The sequence below is a fragment of the Notothenia rossii genome (assembly GCF_949606895.1).
Source record: "Notothenia rossii genome assembly, chromosome: 2".
Classification (NCBI taxonomy): domain Eukaryota; kingdom Metazoa; phylum Chordata; class Actinopteri; order Perciformes; family Nototheniidae; genus Notothenia; species Notothenia rossii.
In genome coordinates this window covers 88340674-88366651 of record NC_136904.1, presented here as the reverse complement: position 1 = coordinate 88366651, position 25978 = coordinate 88340674, and the positions used below count along the sequence as shown (strand labels likewise).

The following is a 25978-nucleotide window of genomic DNA, read 5'->3' as shown; positions in this document are numbered from 1 at the left end:
TTGTTAGAAATATTTAAACAAAAACTACTAAAAATGTCTCTACATTATCTCCTGGTAAGAGCTAGGGTTATTTAATAATGTATTGATATTGTTGTTATTCTGTATGTTTCTGTGCCATTTAATCAAAAGATTTAAAACCCTCTTTAATGGTCACACATGCAGAGCACACAGCACACACTGTGACATTTGGCATCTGCATTTAACCCATCCTAGTACCAGAAGTGTAGTACTAGGAGCAGTGGGCAGCTATTGTACAGCGCCCTGGGAGCAATGGGAGTGGGGGGGGGGGGGGGGGGGGGGGGGTTGTCCGGTGCCTTGCTCAAGGGCACCACGGCAGGGCCCAGGAGGTGAACTGGGACTCCCCAAGTAGCAGTCCACACTCCATATTTAGGTCTGTTTGGGGACTGTATTGGCTTACTGTTTGGCGTCTAGTGAATGAGACTTTTGGCTTACATTTTTCTGTGTATATATCAGTACTATGCGTTCACTTGAGAAACAAACATTTACTTCCACTACTACGACCACAAAGAAATGTACACCTCATATACTACATCCTCCTCTCAAGTTCAGACAGAGCATGTACGTCGAGAAGTCTTATCAGATTAATGGTTGTTCATGAGAGTGTATAAATATTGGACAAACGTTGAAGGTCAGAACAAACGTGCACACAGAAAAACAGAGGTGAGTTGCAATACTTTTGGTCTGGTGTTATAAAAATAGTAAAAAGGATCCGAACATAATCAATTAATAACAAATAATGGCACAAGGATTTTATACTAGTTAACATGAAGGAGGGGTTAACTTAATTTGTCTCTCTTTGTCTGAACACAGCCATGGCGATGTTCGGAAAGGTTTTGGAGCCAGTGGGCTACATGCAAACTGTGAGGTGAGTTTTCTAAATATTTCATGTTAATATACTCACAATAATGCATTAAAATCTGCTTATCACACTGTATAATAATAGTTATCAGAACTCAAAGATCATTTTTAATTATTCAAACAATAATAATAACACTTTAGCATTTTGTTAAAAGATCAAGTATTATAATACTCAATAAGACTCAATACTCAATAAGACTCAATACTCAATAACTCACTTCTTTGCAAAGTATTATGTTGCTTTAAAATGTGTAATGAGCATTAATAATTCATTGTAAAAATATTTACGTGTGCTTATAACTCCATTTAACACATTCTAAGTATGTTTATAAATATGACTTCTATTGCATATCCATAACAGTTTCTGATTTCATTCATATTGATATATGATATGATATGTTCCTGATGCTGTCAAGGCAAGGCAAGTTTATTTATCCCCTTTCAACACAAGGCATTTCAAAGTGCTTTACAAAATGGCATTTCAAATCAGTCATTAAAAAGCAAAGATAATAAAATAAACATTAAAAGAAAAAATACATGAATAAAAGTTACAGTGCCAATTAAGATATGAATAGTTCAATTAAAAGCAGCGGCAAAGAGGTCTTCACCCTGGATTTAAAAGTATTAAGAGTTGCAGCGGACCTGCAGGTTTCCGGGAGTTTGTTCCAGATATTTGGAGCATAATAACTGAACGCTGCTTTACCATGTTTAGTTCTGACTCTGGGGACAGAAAGCAGACCAGTCTCAGAAGACCTGAGAGTTCTGGATGGTTCATCATTTAGCAGGAGATCAGAAATATATTTTGGGCCTAAAACATTCAATGCTTTATAAAACAAATGTCCAGGGTGCTGGTGCAGGGTATCTGCTCCTACCTGGGCGGCAGCGGCTCAGCAGAGGAGAGCGAGGCGGCCAAGAAGAACCTGGACTCCATGGACCAGGAGCTGGGAGCAGGAGGAGCCGGCCTGCTGGACGACCAGGAGGTGCACCGGCTGGAGGACGACCTGGCCGTGGTGTACTACCAGCTGGGAACCGCGGTGAGGAAACGCTGCCTGGGTCTCAAACATGAAGGTTCACTTAGTACACGCATTTTTAGTATATTCTTATTTTGAATGGTAGCATGTGAGCTTCTTATTGTCTTACTGTGAGGAACCTTTTCAACTTTTATTTTGAATGGTAGTCTAATAAGGGAAGGTTAGCATACGTGCTTCTTATTGTCTTACTGTGAGGAACCTTTTCAACTTTTATTTTGGAGGGTATGGAGTGTCTGCCTCTCAGTGTTTTATTGTGAAGGGTAAACTAATATTAGTTCGGTGAGTTTGAAATGTACAAGTGTTGTATTGTTAGGGCAACTTTTATTTTGAAAGGGTAATTTATATGATTGTAGTAAGTCAATAAGGGAGTGTATGTTTCTCAGTGTTTTATTGTGAAGGAAAGTTGTTTTAACTTTTGATGGGTACATTGATACAGGTGGTGTAATATAGTCGTTGCAATGGAAGATTTAAGTGTGTCTGCCTTGCAATGTTTTATTGTGATGGGAAATTGTGAAGGGTAAACTGATATTAGTTCGGTGAGTTAGGGAAGTTTGAAATGCATAAGAGTTTTATTGTTAGGGGAACTTTTATTTTGAAAGGGTACTTTTATATAATTGTAGTAAGCCAATAAAGGAGTGTCTCACAGTGTTTTAATGTGACTTGGGTAATATAATATTGTCACAGCAAGAAAAACAGTGTGTCTGCGTTTTGTTGATGTTGGGAAAATAGTGTTTATTGTGAAAGGAACTTTTTTAGGGTATGTCTTATATAAAGCTGTGGGGGCGGTTGGAGTATGTCTGCCTCCCTGTTTCGTATGTGAAAGAGAATTTACTCTAACTGGTTATGCTGCAAACACACTGAAGGGCATGCTGACCTTGAACAGTAATGCCCGTTTAACTGAACTGATGTGACTGTGACTGAACTCATGATGCTAAGCGTATTATGTAGATGCAGATGTCTGTCACCAGATGTATGATTGAAGCATCTGTTAACTTCCACTAGACAGTATTAATGCGCTTATGATTTTAATATACTGTTTAATTATTTTAAAATGTAACAAATGATACAACTCTCTTGAATGCACTTTGCTTAGAAAAATGGTAATGTATTTGTGTAAAGCCTCATTTTTCAGTTACAGGCCACAAGATTAGATTTAGGGTAAAATTACATAACTCAGACTAGGAAAAAGGAACATAATTACAACGGTAAGTCAAACCTATTAGCGACAAGAAAAAAAATATATTTGAGCCGTGCCTTTATGGTGACGGGTAAGCCTAACATGTGAAATGTATGTCTGAACAGGGGAGCAAAAAGGCATAAAGCAACTTATAAGAGACACAAAATGACTGCAAAGAGTCCAACAATTACTGTTCAAGAGATACTTTACAAGATGACCACAAAGAAACAAAACGTAAAATAGATGCCTAATGACTAAAAGGGATACAAAAACACCACAAAGTTACACAAAACAATGTCTAAAAGTGACAACACATCACAAAACAACTGCTTAGAGACACAAGGGTCCTCAAGTTGACTACAAAGAAACACACAACTAAAAGACTTCTAATATTATGTCTATCCTCTAAGGCTGTTTGCAAATTGCAGGCATTTCATTTTTATGTTATTTTTGGAAAACCAGGACTAAAGAGGGCTCACACTCTCCTTTGAATCAGTCTGTCCCCCCCCCCCCCCCCGCCTCTTGTTTCAGGTGAGGGCCCAGGCACAGTTCACTAAGAAGGAGACGGAGGTTTTCCTGCAGTACGTGCAGGACTATCGGCTGGAGAGGCAGCTGATGGCGCTCTACAACCGTCTGATGGGGGTCTCAGCGCTGACCGACCAGCCCACCCTGCTGGAGGAGCTCATCCTGAACCGCAAGCCCAAACGCTGGGAGCTCAGGGAGTTCTGCGTGAAGGTCGGTGGAGGTGCAGGGCACAGTGTGTGTGTGTGTCTGTGTGTTGTTCACCTCATTTCCCTGCAGGGGGTCATTAAATGTTCATTCCCTCCAATTATACAAGCCATTGTACAAGGGCACATACTCCTGCTTAACTAAAGCCGCAAGAAGCCTGAGGTCACACACACACACACACACACACACACACACACGCACACGCACACGCACACACACACACACACACACACACACACAGACAGACAGACAGACAGACAGACAGACAGACAGACCGACAGACACAGCTTTCGAAGCATAAGCTCACCTGTCATCAATACATTCTTAATTAAATGCAATCCAAGAATCAAGCCATTTCCAAGTAAACCACATGTTGTAAAACATAATCACAAAGGACAGGTTTCAAAAGGAAAATAAAAAGCATGGAGGAAAACACAGCTGTGCAGGATTAAATATTCAATATCCAGACCGAATACAATGAATTTGACAAAAAAAAACATGGAGGTCCTGTGGGACCTCCAAGCACGCTACATCTATCTTCTTGGTATGAAAATAAATATTTAATTCAGCAGAGCAGTGACCTTCTGTTGTCTTTCATCCGAGCTGAGTTGGCAAATTCCCGTTTGCCTTCACTGCTGGTACCGAAAGCTGATGAATTTGTTCAGCTGCTCTGGCTTTAAACCTACATTTAAAAGCAGGAATCTTAAAGCCTGACAATTGTATTCTGGTTGAAGCAACATTAGTGTAATTCCACTCCTTTAAGTGCAAATATATCCCTTTTTGCATGGGATCAAATAGAGCTTTATGTTCTACTTTATTTCTTATGTAAACCCCCCCTAAACCGGACCAAATGCCGGATGGTCACTGTCCATCTGTCCATCTGTCTTATTGCCCTTGGGCAGGACTCACATAATGATCATCCAACATGCAAATAAATGAACCTTAATAAACACTGCAGCAGTCACAGGCTCGCTCGTTATGTAAAAACGTTTGACCTATGTTTGACCAGCATTTATTAAACAAAGTGAAGTGTTAAGTATCTGCAAAGTCGTTCAACACAGATGCTGCTGTCACGGCTGGAGAGAATGACAGTTTGTATCCTAGAAACTCAAGTCCACTTCTTCAGGGGCTTTACGGTGTTTAGGCTGCCAGCCTCAGTGGATTAGCTTTAATGCTGAAGCAATTCCATCTTAAATTAGTGCTGAACGAGTGATTTGTGTAGTGCTCCTTGCAGGGATTTGTTTCCATAAATGCACTGAGTGAGTACTAGAAAAGCTCAGTGCTTTCATTAAGGGGAAATCATTTCACAGTTTGTCATTTACTGTGCAGTCATCGTCAATCATAGTCCAAATAAAACAATAAGATACAAGCATTCTAACTTTATTAAAGAGGCCCTGTTATGCCTTTTGGGGTTTTGCCTTTCCTGTAGTGTGTTATAGGTTTTAGTGCATGTTAATGGTCTGCAAAGGCTTGAATCCCAAAGTTCTCTCCAGAGGGAGTTTCTCTCCCAAACACCTACCCCCCCTGCAGAAACACCTCCATTGGACTCCTTTGTTTACTTCTGAAACATGGTTACATTACTATGTAACATGTGTAACACTCGCGTCCCTATTGGCCTGGGCAGCGGTTCCCAACATGTGGGCCGCGACCCGAACGCATTGCAAGTGGGCTGCCAAACCATTAGCAAAACATTATGATTTGTGTGGAAACATTAAGACATTAAGATTTTTATTTTCCCTTCTCTTTCTTGATCCTCCTTAGCAACAGTCATTACAGTCCTTGACAGCGGTCTGTTCTACTGGATTAACAACGTGTCACATGTTCTGAATCGACCAATCAGAACTTGATTTAGCTTCCGTAATGTTTATGGTTGAATGTGGGCCGCAAACATTTTTCAGATTCTTAAATGGGCCCTGAGTTTGGGAACCGCCGGGCTCGGGCTCCAACTCATTGTACGTGATAAGTGGCTAAGGGGCGGGACATTTCTAAGCCGTTGACCAATCACAACAGAGCTGGCTGGCTAACCAAAAAGGTGGGCATTTCCCCTTTGTAGGCAGTATAAATGACCCCTATGCTTTGCTAAAATAAATTATAATCAAAGTCACCCTTTAGCTCTTGAGTCCACACTGGAGTAGATTACTTTGTTAAGCAAAGAAACGGCAGCCATGTTTCTCTAACCTTGGTAGAATGTATCATGTATAAACACTTTGCTGGTGATAAGCTTCGGTGCCATGCAGGGACAAGAACACAGGCAATGTCTTATCTTTATAGACCTCTGTCACGGAGGCGATCTCTGGGCTCATAGATCTCGGCCTCCGTTACGGGTTGTTTAGCTTTATTGTTGTTGAAAAGGGATTCCCCTTCCCCCATGTCTGTCGTTGATTGTGTGCACCTGGTTCCCTGTGTTGTCTCCTCCCCCCTCACCTGTGTCCTGTTGGGTTGGGCATTCAAGCTCTGGGGTTTTGCTGTTAGGGGAGGAGTGTGTGTGAGATCCTGGTGGTGGCTGGTGACTGTGCGCACAGGAGCAGCAGATTGAGGCTGTGTCATATCATATGTGTATGATTTAATAAATGCCCACACCGGGTTATATTTTTGGACGTTCTGCCTCCTTGCTTGGTCGGGCCGCTCAATTGTCAGCTTCACAACCTCACAAAATCTGCTTACTTTATGATCCAAATACTACATTATAAAATGATCTGTTGCGTCACTAAGTGATCTGCAGTGACAGGCTTGGTGCTCTAACCCTGGATAACCTGGCATGGCTCTTTCTACAAAGAGTTAGGACATCTGCACGGGCTATTTTTGGGGGTTGGGCTGGTCTCACAGGGCCAGGTGTTCACAACAGTTGAAGATAATGAGCCAGAGGAGCCGTAACCAGCCTCTCAAGGCTAATGATCTGGAAACACTTTTAAGTTCAGTGAAGTCGACCGAAATCCCATGTGGCTTGGTGTGCTACTGAAGACAAAACGCTGCAATAAACAACAACAACAACATTAAAGCTGTGCCAGGCGTGAATTTGATCATAACCAACCCCATTAAGACTAACGATATGATGCAAATGATTAATTAGTCAAAATGATGTGCTGGTGTTGAGCCGAGTAATTTCTCCGCTGTCAGAAAAACAACAAATACTCAAGCAAGCTGGGTCAATTAAAAATAAACAGAAATAATGTTTTTCATCCATCCATGCATATCAAATGCACCAACTTGGTTTCCTGCCACCCCAAAAAGCTCCAAGATAATATTAGGCTGCAGTCAGCGCTCACTTGTCCTGCAAACAGCCACAGTGTGTTCCTGTTGTCAAAACAGTGGGAGAACACCATAAATGAAACGCTAATTATTTCAGGTGATTGTTAGCAACATATAAAAGCAAAACAATGATAAAAACATTCAAAAGATCTTCAATGCTTTGTACACAGGAAATATGAATTCAATGTTTGTTGTATGCAGGGTCTAAAACAAATGTTTTTTTTTCACAATTTATCTGGTTCTTCAGATTTTGTCTAAATACAAAAAAGCAATGAGCGAACAGGACTTATAGTTCCTGACAATCCTTAGTTATAGGATTAAGTGATTCCTGAGTATTTAGAGCATTTGTTTAAAATCACTTCTGTGGTCAAACAGAAGAAGGTCCATCTTTAATTGACTCAACATTGAACAGCATCCATGTCACAAAACAACCCCTCTGGTGCTCCCTGCAGGGTTGAACACACTCTTAGCTAGTTTTCCCCACTATTTGAAGGCTCATACTTTCCCTCACTCTCCCCTAACAGATCAACTTTGTGCTGGGCACCGGGCTGCTGTGCCTCTTCACCCAGGCGTCTCTGACAGGCCGGGACCAGGCTCTGCTGATGAAGACCTGGTCCGACCGCATGGGGGCGCTCTACAGGAAGATGAAGAACTCAGGAAGCAGCTGCTTAGGCTACTTCCTGGAGCAGGCGGAGGTGGACATCCGGCACCAGCTCCAGGAGGCCGTGCAGAGCCGAGCCCCCCCCGAGGAGGCGGCGGGGAGCATCCTGAAGACCCTGGAGAAGAACTACGAATGGCTGCGCTGGGCGGTGATGCTGCACCCTGCTGTGGGACCCATGGAGGAGGAGAAGGAAGAGGGGGAAGGGGAGGAAACCCAGCAAGAAGAGAAGGAAGAGAAGGAAGAGAAGGAAGAGAAGGAAGAAAACGGGGAAGTTGTGCAGCAGTCAAACTTCATTTCCGTGGCGTCTGACCCTCCCGTCCCCCAGGTGGTAGTGTGCTTCCGGGACACGCCCACTTCGCTGGATAAGAGCAGGATCCACCAGCTCATCGTGGATCTGGAGTGGAAGATCCCCAACCCGCCGCCCGAGGTGTACGCATCCATCGAGGAGGACCCGGGAAGGGCGCGGTGCTACCTGGCCTCCCGCATGCTGAAGAAGCTGCGGGACGGGCTGGGGGAGGGCGTGTCCATCCACGTGGTGCCCGGCAGGATGGAGATGAAGTGCAACTTCCCCCCCGCCTCCTACTACCTCTACGAGTACAAACACCGGCTGGCCTCGGGCACCGTGTGCGTGTTTGGATGAAAGAGTAGGAGAAACAAAGGGAAGGGGAAACGACCTGCTGTTCTCTCACAGATGTTTCATAATCATATTGCAGAATCGGCTTTATTTCTGTTGCTCTCTGTTGCATTAACATGTCTTGTGTAATGTTACTTCCAAATAAATATCATTTAAGAGAAACACACACATGAGATATAAGAGGTTTCTTTTTATATGTCGTTAAAGCAAAATTCTAGTTTGCTACAACTTGGGTCCAATCGAAGGCCTCTTTAAGCACTGAATGGAATAACAAATATTGGATGGATTGCATTAAGATTTGTACAAACATTTATGGTCCAGACAATAATTCCCTAACGATTTCAGTGAGCACATCCTCAGAGAACAGCTAGCATTCAAAGTTATTGCTGAAATATGGAAACAACAGGGTGACTTCTCCAAACAGGGTAGAAACAGGATACAAACACAAGAAGTCCAACAATCAGACATTTCAGCATTTTCAATACAAAATCTTATCCCAAAAATGATACATTTATGCTTCGAACTCTTACATCCTGGAATCATGTTCTTCCCGGGTCACTGATAGGACACGTTTCTACCATGGTAACCAATACCAGAAATTCATCACAATCTACTTGCAGTGATTTTTATTGAAATCTGGAATAACATCCTGTATCGCCCCATCCCTAGAAGTGATGACCGCAAGTGTTGATAGATGTTATGACTATTTGAAGATAACACTAAAGGTGAGTGCACCTAAATGCTGGTGATATGGAGGAAACTATGCTATACACTGTGACTAATGTTTGAACAGTTGGTTAATACTTTTACAGTTTTCCTTTGGTTAAATAAGTTTAGCTTACATCAAGGATTCGTCGTTTGACTGCTCGTGTGTTTCCTGCCCAATCTTTAGTTTGTTTTGATAGAAATGACGGCCCGAACGTCTTAAATAAAGCCCAGGTTGTAAAAAAAACACAATTTATCTTTAAGGTTTACCAAATCTTTCTGGTTAAGTCACTAAGGAATGCATTGACTTCCCAAACATCAACGCTAAAATGCAACAAGGAAGCAAAAATAAATATTTTGACCCGTCTTTACGGTTGAGGTCTTTAGTTTATTGCTTAAAACTGATAGATCGGAAGAGTTACCAGTTAGAATAAAATGCTCTAAAACTATCCATCTCATCAGCGAATAAATGTCCAACTCATGTCCACACGAGGAATCAGCCTCAGTCTTATTTACGTCCATTTACAATCGCACAAAATGTCCCGGAAATGTCCGCATCTCCTCTCATTTTCAATAAAAGAAAGACGCCTGAGTACAGCTTCTTGCTCTCACACAGGCTCACCCTCTGAGTTGAGCTGAACCAGTTGCTCTATATCCTTGCTGATTTCCGGGAAGCACAGCAGCACCTCCTTCAAGTCGTCACAGGACAGAGAGAAGCACTGGCAGTCGGTCAGAGCCTTCACCGTGGCCCGATGCTTTCCTTTAGTCAGCACGCACGTCTCTGTTGGAAACACAAACGCTTGGTTAATGAGAGAGTACACACTAATGACGGGATGAGGTCTGACATTTAATCCTAAATTAAATAACCGGACTTGGCCGAGTTGTTTTGGGAAGCCTGCTTAGCTTTAACCGAGGTTTTATGCCAAAATCAGATTAGGACCTGCTCCCACTTAAAGCTGGAGAATTAAGTAAATCCCCCAAATTGAAAGTGGTGGATTCAACCATTTTGGTTTGAAAATACTCCTTGCTCAACTGGGCAAATAAACTTGCAAATGTGTTCATTATTTTTTGGGTAAAAAAAGCTAACCGATGAAAATGGATTGAAAAATGACCCTTAATAGGACATAGGTAGAAAAACAGTCAGAAAATAAACGTCATGTGAACTCATTAACATATTACATTTATATATGCAGTGGCGTAAGCTTTATTTGTTGACCTATTTCCTCCCTTTCTCACGCACGCACGCACGCACGCACGCACGCACGCACGCACGCACGCACGCACGCACGCACGCACGCACACACACACACACACACACACACACACACACACACACACACACACACACACACACACACACACACACACACACACACACACACACACACACACACACTCTCTACCTCTGTTATCTACACATGCAGATAGTTCTGGTTTTGTTCTTCCAGGTTTTGAATGATCAGCCTCAGCAGCACGTAAGAAAAGTGACAGCAGCATCATCATCTTTCCTGTTTCCTGGAAACATCATGCCTGTTACTGTAGATAATCCACAGAACAAGCTGTCAGCTGTTTGCATACGAACTCTTTCTGTAGGCGAAGGCATTTCCAGTGGAAACTGCTCACAGAGAGCTCTGAGGATTATCTAGAATAAGAGTGACATATTTTTAAATGGAGTTTGACATAATTTCCTAAAGAGAGCCGCACACAATGCTCTCCAATCCATTACCACTGCATCATAAAACTTTTCTCGACAACTCTTTGACAACCTTCGAGAAAAAGGATATAGATCTGGCATTACTGATAATATTTGAGCTTTGAATGGAGGCAAAAATAGTCCTGACAGAAAACTGACAGCAAGTTTTGTAGACTATAAAGACGCTATTTCTGGAAAGAGAGGTTGCTGATTATTACTTTTGAATAAAAAAAGCTTTAAAGGTCCCGTGTCATGGCCATTTCTACTGATCATAATTCCATTGTTGAGGTCTACTAGAATAGATTTATATTGTGCAATTTTCCAAACTCACATTGGTTTCTCATACAGCATCTCTGTATAGTATGTGTATTCACTCTCTGTCCTACACGGCTTGTTGGAGCTCCTGCCCCCCCCCCCCCCCCCCCCCTCCCTGTGAGCCCAGTGGCCGCCTGTCAGACATCGAGACACAGCAAAACCCAGCCCGAACACACACACACACACACCCGCAGCCTGGCTGGGAGTTTGTGGGTGTGCCCAGGCTGAGTTCTGCGGTGTTTCGCTGTCACGCCGACCCCACACCAGTGAGCCAGCACACAGTGTCCCGCTCCTCGCAGCAGCGAGCCTCGCAACGTCCCGCCGAGTGTGTGTGTGTGAGGAAGTCCGCAGATTGGTCCAAACGTAACTATACCCAAATACGTCACACCAGGATGAAAAAGAGAAATGTCCAACGAGGCGTTCTGGGGCAGCATAGACAGGTCTTTTCTGTGTTAGAGTTTTACTCACTACAGGGTGTACTTTGAGGGTTTTGACTCTGCAGACCGTTTACATGCAGAAAAAGCTACATAACACACAGGGGCACGGGTAATAACCAGAAAAGCATGACATGGGACCTTTAAGGATCACACATGACATTACATTCACCTCCAGTGTATTTGGGGAAGGCAGAAAAAGAGAAGGATATTTCAAAATCTGGAGAGGAGACAAAAAACTGCTTCTAAATGCTTATGAATTTCTGAGGGTTGGCCCTTTAAATGTAAATTGCCACAGCTCAATACTTACTCTCTAAACACATAATGGTATAAATAGAGCAAACTCCATCTGCTGAGATAGTGTTGAAAGCAGAGTCAACATGTTTCCTCAAAATTCATACTTTAACCTCCAGTATATGAGGACAGTATTGCTGCTTAGAGAAACCTACCCTACTGCACAATGTACATACATGTTTGAAATGACACAAGCTAAGATCAAAACGTAAAAACAAACTGGCGGGTACCACTTTTTATAATATTTATTTATGTAACATCTTTGTTGTGTACTAATTGTACTTTGGCTTGAGGTGGTACAGATGTTATTGTTTCTTTTTAAGATAATGGACTTACATGAGCCAGACTCTGGATGCATTTGGGTTGTTGGTATTTTCTAGAGCAATAAACATCTATCCAGCCTTTTTGGGTTTTAAATGTGTGAGAAAGGTTTTTCAGAATAGAATATCATAGAATATAATATATATTTTATTGTCATCATGCAAAGTACAACGACATTTCTTTGGCAACTCTCACTGCAGTCAAAAATAGACAAAAATTAAATAAATAAGAGTGGTAAAAGCAGAGGTAGCGATGACAGTGCAACCAGATACAATTAGATGTCAATGTGCGTATTTACACTTACAGTCTACAACCGTTAAATGTACAACACTGTATAAATGTACTAACTGAGTGTTCATAAAGGGTTATAGTAACCGGAGGATGTAAGTAAAATAGCCATACATATTTCTAAATAGTAGTGGTTACAGTTTTTCAACACAATCTGGAATAAAATGTTCACTAAAATTAACCATTTGCAAAACTCCCTTATGTTATCTCCTGTCCTTCTCCTGTCCTACTTCAAATACCTTCACTATTGCACTCTGGGTAAAATCACTTCTCAAATTGCTGAAGATATTCCAGATGTTTGAATCAGACTGAATGTAACTCACCTCCAAAGAAGTCTCCGTCAGACAGCTCCCGGTCGTAGGAGTCGGTCTCCATGAGGACTTGTCCGTGGTCGATGAAGAACATGCGATCCCCGGGGACGTCCTCTCGGACGATGGAGTCTCCCTCCAGGAAAACCTCGTACTCCAGTTTCAGCAGCACCGAGTTGATGAAGTTCTCTTCTCTGTTCTGAAACATCGGCACCTTTCTTAGCAGCCGGCTGCACATCACCATCATGATTTGCTGAAATAAATCACAATCAGAATTGAGTTAATTGTGTTAGGGAATAATCTGCTTAGGTCTTCAACCTTCGACCCAGTTCATCATGTTCTCTTCTCACTGTCTCTTTTCCCATGGCACAGGTCTAAGGCCTTGGGTGTTGCTGCTATCTCTCTTAAGGAGGAGCAGCTTGGGGGCATCGTTGTTGCCAGTCTATGACAGAGCACAAGCCGCCATGAGGTAGTTTACTGTTCGGGGGCGAAGGCTGGCGCACATTCTTTCCTATGGACGAGAGCTCTAGTTAGATTCAGGGTCCATATTGCTTCAGTCTCACTGATGAAGAATGTTGATTATTACACTCCGAACTAGTTAACACATCGAGCTGCAGAAGAGTTCTTCAGAATCGGTTTGGCAACCACTGTGTCAACTCGTGACGCACCACCCGTCTTGTCAGTTCTCCGGCCGTAACTCCAAATAAACCAACAGTGTTTGCCATCACAGCTCCAGCTCTCCTCGTGTCTCTCTGAGTCCTGACTCTCCATTGCTACAGAAGTTTCCCCCACAAATTGCAAAGAAGGTTTTAACCAACAAGAAATGGGCTTTGGTTTACATTGTTGCATACTAGGGCTGCACAAGTAATCAATATGTAATCAAAATCGGTATATTGACTGATGCAATAGTCAAATCGCAGTAAGCGAAATATATGTGAAAATATTTGAATTAAGTTTTGTGAAGCAAAAAAATATCACACTGTGATCATTTAAAAATATTTTTCAATGATAAATAGAATAAGCAAAAATGAGCATTCCCTCAAATATCTTGTGTCATATCGCAATTGCAATCTAAATAATCACAAACTGTTTTTTTTCGAAAATCGTGCAACGCTACACTGTGTTTATTTGCATACATATAAAGGTATACATCAATGGTGCTGCTACATTGTTAGAAATATAGGATGATTTAGAAAAATCTAGATAAAAACCCCCAAAGGAACAGCTTTAGGTCCCGAGCAGCCGTACCTCTTTGAGTGCCGAGGACACGGTGTGCATCACGTCCTTCTCCTGGAACCACTTCCCTCCGTAGCGCGCCTGGTAATAGTTGCTGATGCGCAGCTGCAGCTCTGGAGGAAGCTTCATGAAGGACATGTAGTGCTCCAAGCGGCTCATCTGTGGGGGGGAGACACAGTGTTATCATCTCCATCTCCATCACATGATACACACAGCTTTAAAGAGAAGACAAGCTGCAGATTGAATCCTGCATGAAATGGTGTTATAGTAGGAAAAGCTGCTACTACACTATACTCATGGAAAAACACAATGCAAATGAAGACATAAGCTATACAGAAGTGGTATGATGTAATCAAGTACATTTACTTAGTTGCTGTACCAACGTTTTTTGTTTTGATAAATATGTATGTATAACATGTGCAATATCATTATTATTAATAATGTTCTATAATAACGTGCAATTACGTATCTGCCACTACGCTTTTTTGCACGACTAAATACAGTTAATATTTACATGAATGATGTGACCGTCTATGTTTCCTGTAGATATTTCATTGCTCTTTTTACTCGCTGTTAGTGTTCAGGTTTATTATTGTGCTGCTGTGTTTATTGTATTCTTGTAACTCTGGCACAACAATTTCCTTCGGGATAAATAAAGTTGTATCTTATGCTGTGAAATAAGTGAAAAAAATATATATATTATTTTAAAATGAAACAAAAACATTCAACAAGACAAAAGAAATGTCTGTTCTTAAATGGTTTTAAAGAAATACGCTAAAACCAAACTTTGCGTGACTTATTTCTGTTTCACTTGAGCACCTTGAATACTAGCCTAGATGTATCTCCTCACCTTGTTCTTGTACTCTTTGGCCGCCGGGTCGGTGTTTGCGATCATGGTCGTAGCGTTGGCCACGAGGACGGTGTACATCAGACACCCGGACACCATGCTGACCATCACGATCCACATCTCCACGTAATCTGGAGAACAAGACACCGCCGCCCCGCTTTTACTCTGAAACCGTGGGTATTTATATCTGAGGGGCGATGTGATACCTGTGCTTTTTTTAGCGGCGGTTAAAGAAACAAATCAATGAGTCTCACTTGTTGGAGCATCCATGGAGCCATAAGAGAGGGCGATCATCTGCGAGAGAGCACGGAAAACTCCCCAGGAGTATTTCACACTCACTGAGGCATTCTGGGAATAAAATGTTCAGAATTAATGACACCTTTTGAAGCTGTAGAGCTTAACATCAAGAACATCTTGACAGGAACATCTTCACAGGAATGTAAAACACAGCATGTGGCTTAAATATATATATATATATTTTCTTTGATATACTTTATTAATCCCCGTGGGTAAACTGTTTCTCTGCATTTGACCCATCCTAGTGTTAGGAGCAGTGTGCTGCCATTTTGAACAGCGCCCGGGGAGCAGTGTAGGGAACGGTGCCTTGCTCAGGTGCACCTCGGTAGCACTTGGTCTTGCCGGGACTTGAACTCGTGACCTTCCAGTTGCCAAGCCAAGTCCCTATCGACTTCGCCACCACCACCGCCCAAATGCCCCACAATACTTTTATAATTAGTTTGGTCACTAAAATAGTTGATTAGTTGACTCATTTCCAACAATTCAATACACTTTTTTAGATAAATTACTTAAATACAAGTACTAATATCAGTGTGAAAGTGCGTATTATGATAGTATCAAAAGTCAAAGATTACATTTTATCGTAAAAAAAAATAGTTAGTCAGTTTTTAAATATAAAATATAATGTTTTGTATTAATATAAGTGCTGAAATAATGTGTATTGTGCCCATTTGAACTCCTCTAAATACTGCTGGGTAGTGTAATCTACAGCAATGCATCATTGATTATCATATGTGTTGATCACTGTTTTCAGATGGGCAAGCATGCACTTTCCAGCTGTTTTAAAATCATTAGTTATGAGGAGTGGAAGAATGTTCTCAACACATAAAGAAACATTCAAAATGAACACATCTAGAGGGATGGGTGGTTTTCAGTGAACAGGAAGAGCATAACAAAGTTGTAATCTGAAAAGTAACTTAAGCTCTTTGATAAACGTAGTGGAGTAAAAACGATGTAGTTACATTCCATCACAGGCAACTCAAATCATCTATTTATGGAAGATTTTTGTGAATGTATTTTTACCATCAGGTTTTCTTTGCGGACCCAGCAGTCGGTGGGAAACTCCTCCAGCATGGGGACAAAGTACTGGATGCAGCCGTTCCAGTGACACAGCAGGAAAATCATCATGAACAGAGACAAGACGCGGAAGAAGAGGCGGACCACCTCCAGGTTTGCATTAGACACCTTTCAGAGAGAGACGAAAGGAAACAAGGGGCTTTAAGGAATTTCATTCACAGCATGCTGGGTTTAGTATTGATTTTCTGCTTGTGAGTTCAAGGCAGAATGCGCCCCTTGATACACCTTCTGTAGCAGGAATTAATTTACCAGGTGTTGATGTTTCTATCTGTGTGTCTGTGGACACATTTTGACACACTAACAGAAAGGATGCTGCAAAACCTGCAGGCATGTAGTTGAGAGCTAAATGAAGGTTGAGATCGAAGATGGTTTTGGATCCAGCAAGAGTGCTAGAATTAAAGGGTTAAAAACTGCAGAAAAGCCCCCCCCCCCCTTCTGAACGCCAGTGGCTCAATTTGTGCTTGCGGCTGGGGGGATCCCATCACAAGATGACCTTGAGCGTTATCCTTCAATAAACATGTCAATCTTTGACAGATAAATGGACCTTTACCAAGGTCATCCATTACATCACACAGCTGCATATCTGACCCTTTAACACCAAGCAGCTTACAAACACTTCAATGCCATCAAGAGCAGTCTGGGTTAAGTGCCTTGCTCAAGGGCATCTGGACATGTTGACTGCAGGATTGAACCACTGACCCTCTGTTTGGTGGATCAGAGCCACGCCAGCCGTACTTTGGTCAAAGGGAACGTTTGTGTTTAACCATAACAACCAAACAGATCTATTGCATCCAACAACAACAACAACAACAACAACAACAACAACAACAACAACAACAACATTTCACATGCAGGATGATTAAAGTCATACCTCTTAATCATCCTGCATGTGAAATAAATCTGACTCTGTACATATATATCATTATTATTATAAATACATACCTTCTATTATTATTAATTACATTATAGATTTTACTTTTATACCCCTGGAAATAATGACTGCTTTATCCCTTATTCTTAAGTGTGTATGCTGCGTGTATTTGTTGTCTCATGTTGTGATGTTTTTTGTTTTGATGGCACCTTTTGAAAGGGAGAAGCATTTATTTATCTTTGTACATGTATAATGACATTAAACGATTCGATTCTATTCTACATGCAAACAAAGCTCTGCACTAATCCCTCCAATGTAACATCTTTAATGGCGTGAACCTTTAGAATCTTTTGAGAATTGTACACGTTTCAGCATCCTTATCAACAAGGCTGCAGGCGCACAATCAATGCTTTATGCAAGGTTGAGAAAAGCCCAACATCTGGAAGTTGAAGGAATAAATCTTAAAAACAACGGGACATCTTTATCCAGGAAATTCAAATGCGCCAGTTTGAGGTTGTAATAAACTGCATGCTGTGAAAGGTTTGTGACGCATCTTTACCCCTAACAACATCACAACCTTGAAATTGAACCGAAAAAAGGAAGTAGAACATCAATACAGAAACAAGGACGCGGATTGTGACGGCTGGACCATGTCATTTGAAATGATGCAGACTGCTCAAGGCCAAAGAATACCTGGAGACCAAAAACGAGCTGCCACAAGATGTGATGAACGAGCGAGAGCGAGATTAACTTAACTTGGGTCAACAAGCAGCGAGTTCACTGCTGCCTTATGGTCTATAGGGGAAAAGAGGATTAGGTGAGTAAACAGATTTATCCGTGTAAATTTGATAACACAGGAAACATACACCAGAAACCTATTCCTGTGCAGATTATAGCCACTGTAAACCTACAGCTGTCATTTAACATCCCTCAGAAACAGCTCCATCATTCATTCCAACGGGGTCTAAAACTCTGCAAAGAAATGGGTTTCTAAGTCAAAAAATGTCACTTGTTAGACGCTTTGATCCAAAGCGACGTACATACTCAATACTTTGGAAAATCCCCACAGGAGCAATTTGGGGTGAAGTGTCTCAGGGACACAACGACATGCTGACTGCAGTGGGGTTTGAACCTGTGACTCCCTGATACGAACACCAACGCACAACCCACTATGCCACACGCCTCCTATATATACATTTAAATGAATATATATAATATAAATACCTACTAAGGTAGTTTTAATATTCCCTTTTTTTCTAACTAAATATTTCAAAAACATACTCTCAAGTCCATTATGACATTGTTATCGAAATTCAGTATAAAATTGGGCTTTTCCCTTTTTCAAAATAGATCTACCGTTCCATTATTTGCAAGAAAAATGATTGAAGCAGAATTCCTCTTTGTATTGGACTACAGGGGGGTATTTATCTCAAACCTTTAGATGCAGGATATGACACAGCCTGTATATTTAGCAGTGGAGATAGATGTGGGACACACCGGGCTTTTTGCTGTTTCAGTGAGGAGGGATCAGGATTTGTTTTCCTTCATTTATAAAGCCTTTTTTACAAAAGCTCCCCCTCCAACTCTCAGTTTCGCTCCTAAAATGTTGCAGCTATTCACACAGACATGGCTCACCCTGCAGGGGGCAAACGTTCTCACAGAGCGTTGCCCCAAATTCTTGTAATATGCTTCAACAACATTTAGATGCTTCTTATTTAAAGGCCCAGATACACCGGCCAGTCACCTGAGAAGTCGCCGACGGCGACACCGACTCCTGCGTATTTGCCGACTTCGCGCACTGGAACACACCGCAAATCCGAGCCGAGCACGTATGAACTGCGCATGCGTGAGTGGCAATAACTCTCCTTACCAGCAGGCGGCGGTAGTGTGTATTCATCATTCAAAAGAGGCAACAACCGGAAGACAGAGAAGAAGAACAGACTCCGTGATATAAACAAACAACAAATAGCGTTTTTCTTTCCATTTTCACTCTCGTCCATTGAAAACATGAACGAACAGGAGCAGGACGAACGGGAGGTACTGGATACTGGAGCTAGCAGCCCTTGGACTCACGCTTGTGTTAAATCATTTGTTTACCTCCCTCACTTCCGTTAACGGTTCTCATGCACTGATTCGCTAGCTGAACAGCCAATCAGTGTTATCCCTTTGTCCGACTTCCGGTGGTGTTCCCGAGGCAAGAAAAGGCGTCAGGTCGGCAGAAAAGACCCGACGGTGCGGCGCACACCACTCCGAATAGGGCGTGCCCACGCTCATGTTCGGCCTGACTCCCATTTACTGCCGATTTCGGGCCGGTGTATCTGGGCCTTCAGAGGCACCATTATGTTCATGTTCGGATTTTTGTATGTAGTGTCTCTACTGGGACATGTCTCCATGCTTTAATGTTCACAAAGCTCTTTATTGTTCTCATATTGTCTGTGCTGCAGCACCTCTTTTCACCCTCTGTCTAAAACCAGAGCCCAGTCTGCTCTGATTGGTTAGCTGGCCGGCTCTGTTGTGATTGGTCAACCGCTAAGAGATGTCCCGCCCCTTAGCCTATCACTTACAATGTGTTGGAGCGATAGCCAATAGAAGCGCAAGTGTGACATAGTGATGTAAACAATGGAAAGGGAAAATAAAACGCTAAAAAGCATAATGAGACAAATTCAAGGTTTAATTTGTATCTTATAAACTGCCGGTGCTTTTTTGTATTCATTGCTTTTAATTGATATGGTCATGTATTCTTTTGTATTGCTGTTTAATTGTATCTGCATTTATTGTCTGTACATCTGCATCTTCAAAAGGAGTGTTCTCTCTATGTGTGGTTTCCAAGGTTTCCAAGGTTTCCAAGGTTATATAGGATACAATGAAATACAATAAAGAAACACGTGGCGATGCGTGGGGTTACTCACAAATTCCAGACAACATACATTATGCAACACCAGGATATATCGAGTTTCATCATAGGTTTCCTACCCCTTTCATTTTGAGTCCAGTGGGACGACTGCAATTACGTGTTTGAAGCTCTGTCCATTGATTACGCATTGTTAAAAACCGATCTTGTCAGCTGCTGTTTGACAAATGACATTGTACGTAAGCATTCAAAGTCAGATTTGTTATCGGACGCCGCGTCTGGGAAGCTATCTGCAGGTCGGAGAAAGGTTGATTGAATTTCTAAGGGGGAGCTTTGAAGACTTTGTCCGGCGTTTGAACTTACTTTCTCCACCTCGTTGAAGAACCGGACCAGACGGGACACCCGAGCCAGGCGGATCAGACTGAGGATCCGCACGAACATCAGGATCCGCATCATCTTGTTGGTCTTCGAGGGGTTGTCTTCGTTGTAGTACTGTAAGTCCTGGGATCAAAGAAATACAGACAGTAAATGAAGAGTGGTTTGTTTGTTGTTCACTTAATTGTATTTCTGTTATCACTTTAAATATCTCATTGTATACTTTTCCTATTGTTCATATCGTTAATTCCCCTAAAATATTCTTAAATAATCCTTACTGTTTATTCCATCTATGAAATGTATATATCTTTTGCACTTCTGGTTGTATAGTGCCTTTTGTTGCCTCAGTGTATGTACTGCAATGACAATACAGTTGAATCAATCTAATTACCATTGACTTACCACTAAGGGCTGCACAATATATATTTTCTTAACATCATCAAAATGTCAAAAAGCACGATAAACACATGACGAAAGACTGCACGTATGGATTTTTTGAGTTAGTTAAAGGAGAGTATGAGTTGAATACGGCACATTTAAATGTAACTATCAATCTTCATTTTGGTGCCTTTTGTGTTTACTTCAATGTTCAATACAAGAAAGAAGAAATAATTTTTTTTCTTATACAACATGCTATCTGTTGTATTTACTGAAAGCACCAGAAAGGCAAATACATATATATCACAAGAGCATGAGATACACACATTGAGGAAAAGAACACAAACACACCCCTTGCTGAGAGCATTATGATAAACGTTCCCTTAAAACATTCATTCTGATTATTCCATCATGGAAACAGATTTAAGTCATTTTAATAATTTCAAATGCAAAACAACAATAATTATACTAAGTAATCAGACATTCACACTTTTCATAATGTCAGTTGAAGCAGAAAATAGCGTGTGTTGCATTATTTGTCAGTTCACAAAACAATTATGCACATAGTTTTAGTTTGTGTGTTTCATGGCTTATAATTAGAAAGTTATGTAACGCCGTAAGATATTGTTTTAACACACAGTAAACACTAAAGAAAACTGAATATATTATACAAATAACATGATTAAGAAGGTATTTAATAGAGCTGCACATTGAGGAAGATATGTGAAGTTCAGTAACCCAGTAGCAAGTATCGTATAAAAAGAAGGAGTAATGGAAGTCCAACCGTGTACAACTCATGTCAAACTAAGTGCTTCATGGTTTTGACAAACACTGCTGGCTGTTTTCTGCTCCCACAGTGTGTTTCATTATTACCGCAAACAGCAGGATGTAGCCGATCGGGAAAGCGGCGATCACGTCCGGTATGAACCATGTCCTCAGGTAGCTGAGTCGGATCCGCTTGATGTCCAGAATAGCTTCCTGTGAAGAGAACAGAGCAGCAGGTTCAGCAGATGGATGAAGACGCTGCGAGGCGCTCAGATGTATAATTGAACACTCCAACTGAACCAATATGATGGGAGTTTGTCTACAAATTAGAGCAGACAGTGGTGAGATAATTGGTGAGCTCAAAGACAATTCACTTCAGAGAGTAGTTGGACTGTCACTGATGCTCACACATGAATATTTCAGGCAGAGAGCGGCTTGAGAATAAATCTGGCAAAAGCAGATGCTTGTGCAGAGTAAACGCCTCGCTCCAAAAACAACACAGATGTGCCATTTGTGATTGGCGAGATAGAGGTCAAAAAGTATGAGGAGATGAACACAAACAGGATATAGTCTGCATAATACTTAGTTTGATATGTTATACTTCTCATTTATCCAGAACATCATAATCCCTGTTATAAAATCAAACAGCAGGTGCCAATTTCGCCCATGTCCAGGCGCATAGGGGGGGGCGGGGGGGGGGGGGGGATGTTGGTTAATCTAGCCCTTCGTGTATTGAGTGGATTACAGATGGGGCAGAGATGGATTGTATGTGCTCGTCTGCACGGAGATTACTCTTCCAGATTGTGTCTGAATACAGAGTACAGCCACTCTCACCTCGCCGTCCTCTGCTATGATGCCCATTCGGAAATTCAGAGCCACGTCTATCAGGAAGAGTGTGTCTGAAAACACGTTAAATCCTTCCCATGCCAAGCCGCTGGTTCCATCCACGAAGGCTATCTCCATGGGAATGCCAATCAGGTTGAGGAACGTAATGGCCATCATGCCCATGATGTAGTAACTCCTGCAGGAAAAGATCACACACAGAAACATATGTGTGTGAGCCTCAGATCTCGTAGTGGAAAGTCTCAGTTCATTTGCCAGGAGAACTCATTAGAGAGCATGCTGGGTAATGCAAGCTGATTTATGCACACTAAGTACTGATACTGTAACTGCGTTTCAGCCAGGGTTCGATGGCCAGGCTCAAATTACTCTGCTCTCTGATCCCAAACGTTTCCCTCTGTTTTCAGTCCGATTGATCACCTTACAAACCAATAACAATCATTCAAAACCAGATCCATAAAAAGGTTTTTCCTTTTCATTATGACGCCTGGATTCTTCCTAAAAAACACTTAAAGAACTACAATCGAGCATTTATCAATTATTCATTTTTCCTGTCGGTTACTTGTTTTGTCTTTCTCTTTGCATTTTTAACTAATTGTATTTTTCTGTTGCAAAAATGATGTGTTAATTTATTGATTTATGCTTCATGCAAGCAGGGAACCAAAATAAGTGGCTTGTAGATTAGCCTCACCCTCAAATAAAAGAAATACACAATGGTAATATATTTAGTGGCTGGTAACATTTTAATATTGAATACAAATGCAATGCAATCCAACAAAGAGCCTGAACCTGATGTGTTGGACAGAGAGTTTATAGCTATGGCTTATTTCCAACGTTCCTCCTTAGTTGGGCGCTTAATGTGAAATGTAGTTAACGTGTGTAGCTTTCAATATCATAAAACCCCAATACACTAGGATTATAGAAACACAATGAAATACACATACTTAGTCATTTACAGGAACTTTGTTAAAAATGGGAACAGTGTTGATTTGCTTTGAGCCACGAGTCGACTGACCTTTGGTGAGAAGGATTGTTTATCTGAAAGTAATTTGATTTCAGTTGGTAATGTGTTTCACAGTTGACAGCTCTCCATGGAGAAAAGTTCAAATGTGATGTATTACAGTTGCCACTAACCATTACTCATATTCCTATCACTGACGCTGTTACTCATTTGTTTTGGGATATATTTAGATCGAGGGCTAGAACATTCGTACATACTCATTTGAGGAAATGAGTGAAGCTCTGAAAGCTAAGCAGTCTTTTTTTAGTGCTTGATTGAATAATGATGTGAGATGTTTGATGGTAACAGTGAGCTCATGCTGTGATCAAATATGAAAACGATGGAGAAATCATTGAGTGCAAAAATGAATGGGCTGCTTGAGTGCAAACAAGTGCCTGATTGTTTTGAAACAATAAGTCGTTACGGTTTTGAATTGTTCTAAAAATGATTATTTATTCATTAATATTATTTCATACTTTATATATTTGAGCTTTTCCATATTAAACTGTTCCTAACAACTGAAATAATTGACTTCCACTTATTCTTTATATATTCCAGATCTTGATTTTCAGATATTCCAGTAAGCACTGCTTTCTAATGGAAAAACACACAAAGAAATATTTTAATTTTTTTAGATTAAAAATGTAATTCTCTGGTGATTTGCTACATGTCCTAACTGGTGAATACAAGACTGCATAATCTGCATAGAGCTCGCGGCCGGCCTCTGGGCAAGGTGTAGGCAGGTCCTTAATTAGAAGACTAAATAGCATCGCGCTGTTCATTTAACCTTGGGGAATAACCTTTACATTGTTTTATCTTTGGAAACATTCACACACTGCTCTGATGATTATTTTCTTGATGCTTCATTTGATTCTACAAAAAAAGCAGAAAAAATAGAAAAACACTCATGATGTCATCAAATTGCTTGTTTTTTGCTATATAACACTCAAAACACTGCAGAAAAAGACAATGAGACCAAAAATGTTTAGTTTTTTTTTCGGATATTAAAATGATTGCAGATTATGTTTCTTCCATATGCTAACCCTTTCAGAAAAAAACAAGAGTAGACTTCTCAAATCTCTGATGCAGAATCAAGCAATGAATCACCTGCAGGACACATCACAACTGATGGAGGAATGATGGGGCTACAGAGCGGAGGTGGAGTTTTAGCCCCGGACTGACCTGAATCTATCAGGAATATTAAATACCTCATGAGGCTGAACGGATGGATCACAAAGACTCCGCTCTGCAGCTGGCGCATGCACTCCTTCTCCACGGCCATCTCGCTGCCGTACACGTACAGCGACTGCCGGTTCAGCTGCGGCAGGAGCAGGGCTCTCCACCCACAGGTGGCGGTGGTGCATCTCGTCATGGGACCTTTTACTTTCTCCATGACCCAGCTCTGGTGCCGTCCGATCAGCCGAACGCGCAGGCCATCCTCCTCTCTCCCCTACTGTGATGCTGATCCTGATGCTGCTGCTGCGGCGGCTGCTGCTTTTCAGGAGCCTCTGCGAGTGCTGACCTCCCCTCTTGGTCGCAAGGTAATTTTTCATCAAGGCTCCCAACCTCCGGGCTTATTGAAGCTTTGTGGAGCGATGCGAGTGGATACCCGCCTCTCTGCTCGGTCCCTCCTTCTCTCCGTCCCTCCCTCCCTCCCTCTCCCTTTCCATCTCCCTCCTTCTCCGTCTCCGTCTCCATCTCCCTCCCTCTCCGTCTCGCTTTCTCTATTTCAGCCCCCACCTCACCGCTCCATGTCTTTTCTCTTTCTCCCGGCTCATCAACTATTCAGTGACTGTGTCTCATCCCCACATGAATCAAGCCATGTCAAGAGGGTAAGGTCGAGCTCACATTAATACTGAACACAATGGCATGTGTGTGTGCGTGTGTGTGTGTGCGTGTGTGTGTGTGTGTGTGTGTGTGACGGGGTGCGTGGGGGTGTGTCAGGTGTGTGTGTGTATGTGTGTGTGTGTGAGGGTGTGCGTGTGTATGTGTGTGAGGGTGTGCGTGGGGTTTTGTGTGTTTGTGTGTGTATGTGTGTGTGTGTGTGTGTGTGTGTATGTGTGTGTGTGTGTGTGAGGGTGTGCATGGGGGTGTGTGTGTGTTTGTGTGTGTGTGTGTGTGTGTGTGTGTGTTTGTGTGTGTGTGTGTGTGTGTGTGTGTGTGTGTGTGTGTGTGTGTGTGTGTGTGTGTGTGTGTGTTTGTCTGTGTGTGTGTATGTGTGTGTGCGTGGGGAGGGGATCACAGTTGTTGCCATGTGACCCTGACATCTGGCAGCGTGGGCAGGGGTAAGTTCAGGATGGGCCATCTCCAGCAGGATGTAATTAAACACGGTGCCTTGTTACCTGATGCTGTAGATATGTTTGCTGCTCTCAGCCAGCTCCTGTGTTGTTTGTTTGCAGTGTTCACATCAGAACCACAACAACAAACAGCAGCTGAAATAAATCATTCCAAGTAGAGCGGAGAAGATAAGATAAAAAATCGACAAAAATAATTGACAATTATTTTGACAATCTTTCAACAGAGCAGCATCCCGGCAGAAGCAGAGAAAAGTGTTCAATGTTCTCTGCTTTCAGACACTGAAATTGTCCAATTGTAAATGAAAATATTTTTGGACTTCAGGTCAAACACAACAAGACCATTTAAGATGTGAATGTGGCTCTGTGAAGTTTTGATGGCCACATTTCTACCATTTCTTTGATGTTTTATTCAGGAGCAACTACTGA

The 25978-nt window shown here is 41.8% G+C and overlaps 2 protein-coding genes across 2 annotated transcripts; one reads left to right on the top strand and one right to left on the bottom strand.

Moving 5' to 3' along the window:
- Window positions 1–833: 833 nt before the first annotated feature.
- On the top strand, window positions 834–9381 carry LOC307027932 (uncharacterized protein; the record flags this gene model as incomplete). The annotated part of the gene is made up of 4 exons (XM_079662627.1): window positions 834–886; window positions 1724–1913; window positions 3619–3822; window positions 7590–9381. The coding sequence occupies 4 exons, from the start codon at window positions 834–836 to the stop codon at window positions 8364–8366; spliced, it is 1224 nt and encodes a 407-aa protein (XP_079518753.1). The 3' UTR covers window positions 8367–9381.
- Window positions 8531–24898, bottom strand: hcn5 (hyperpolarization activated cyclic nucleotide-gated potassium channel 5). Its single transcript, XM_079665433.1, has 10 exons — window positions 24464–24898; window positions 22250–22436; window positions 21524–21628; window positions 20261–20398; window positions 16122–16283; window positions 15056–15149; window positions 14805–14932; window positions 13967–14113; window positions 12734–12971; window positions 8531–9846 (listed from the first exon to the last, which is right to left on the bottom strand). Exons 1-10 carry the CDS (start codon window positions 24646–24648, stop codon window positions 9674–9676), a joined length of 1557 nt encoding a protein of 518 aa, XP_079521559.1. The 5' UTR covers window positions 24649–24898; the 3' UTR covers window positions 8531–9673.
- Window positions 24899–25978: the final 1080 nt, after the last annotated feature.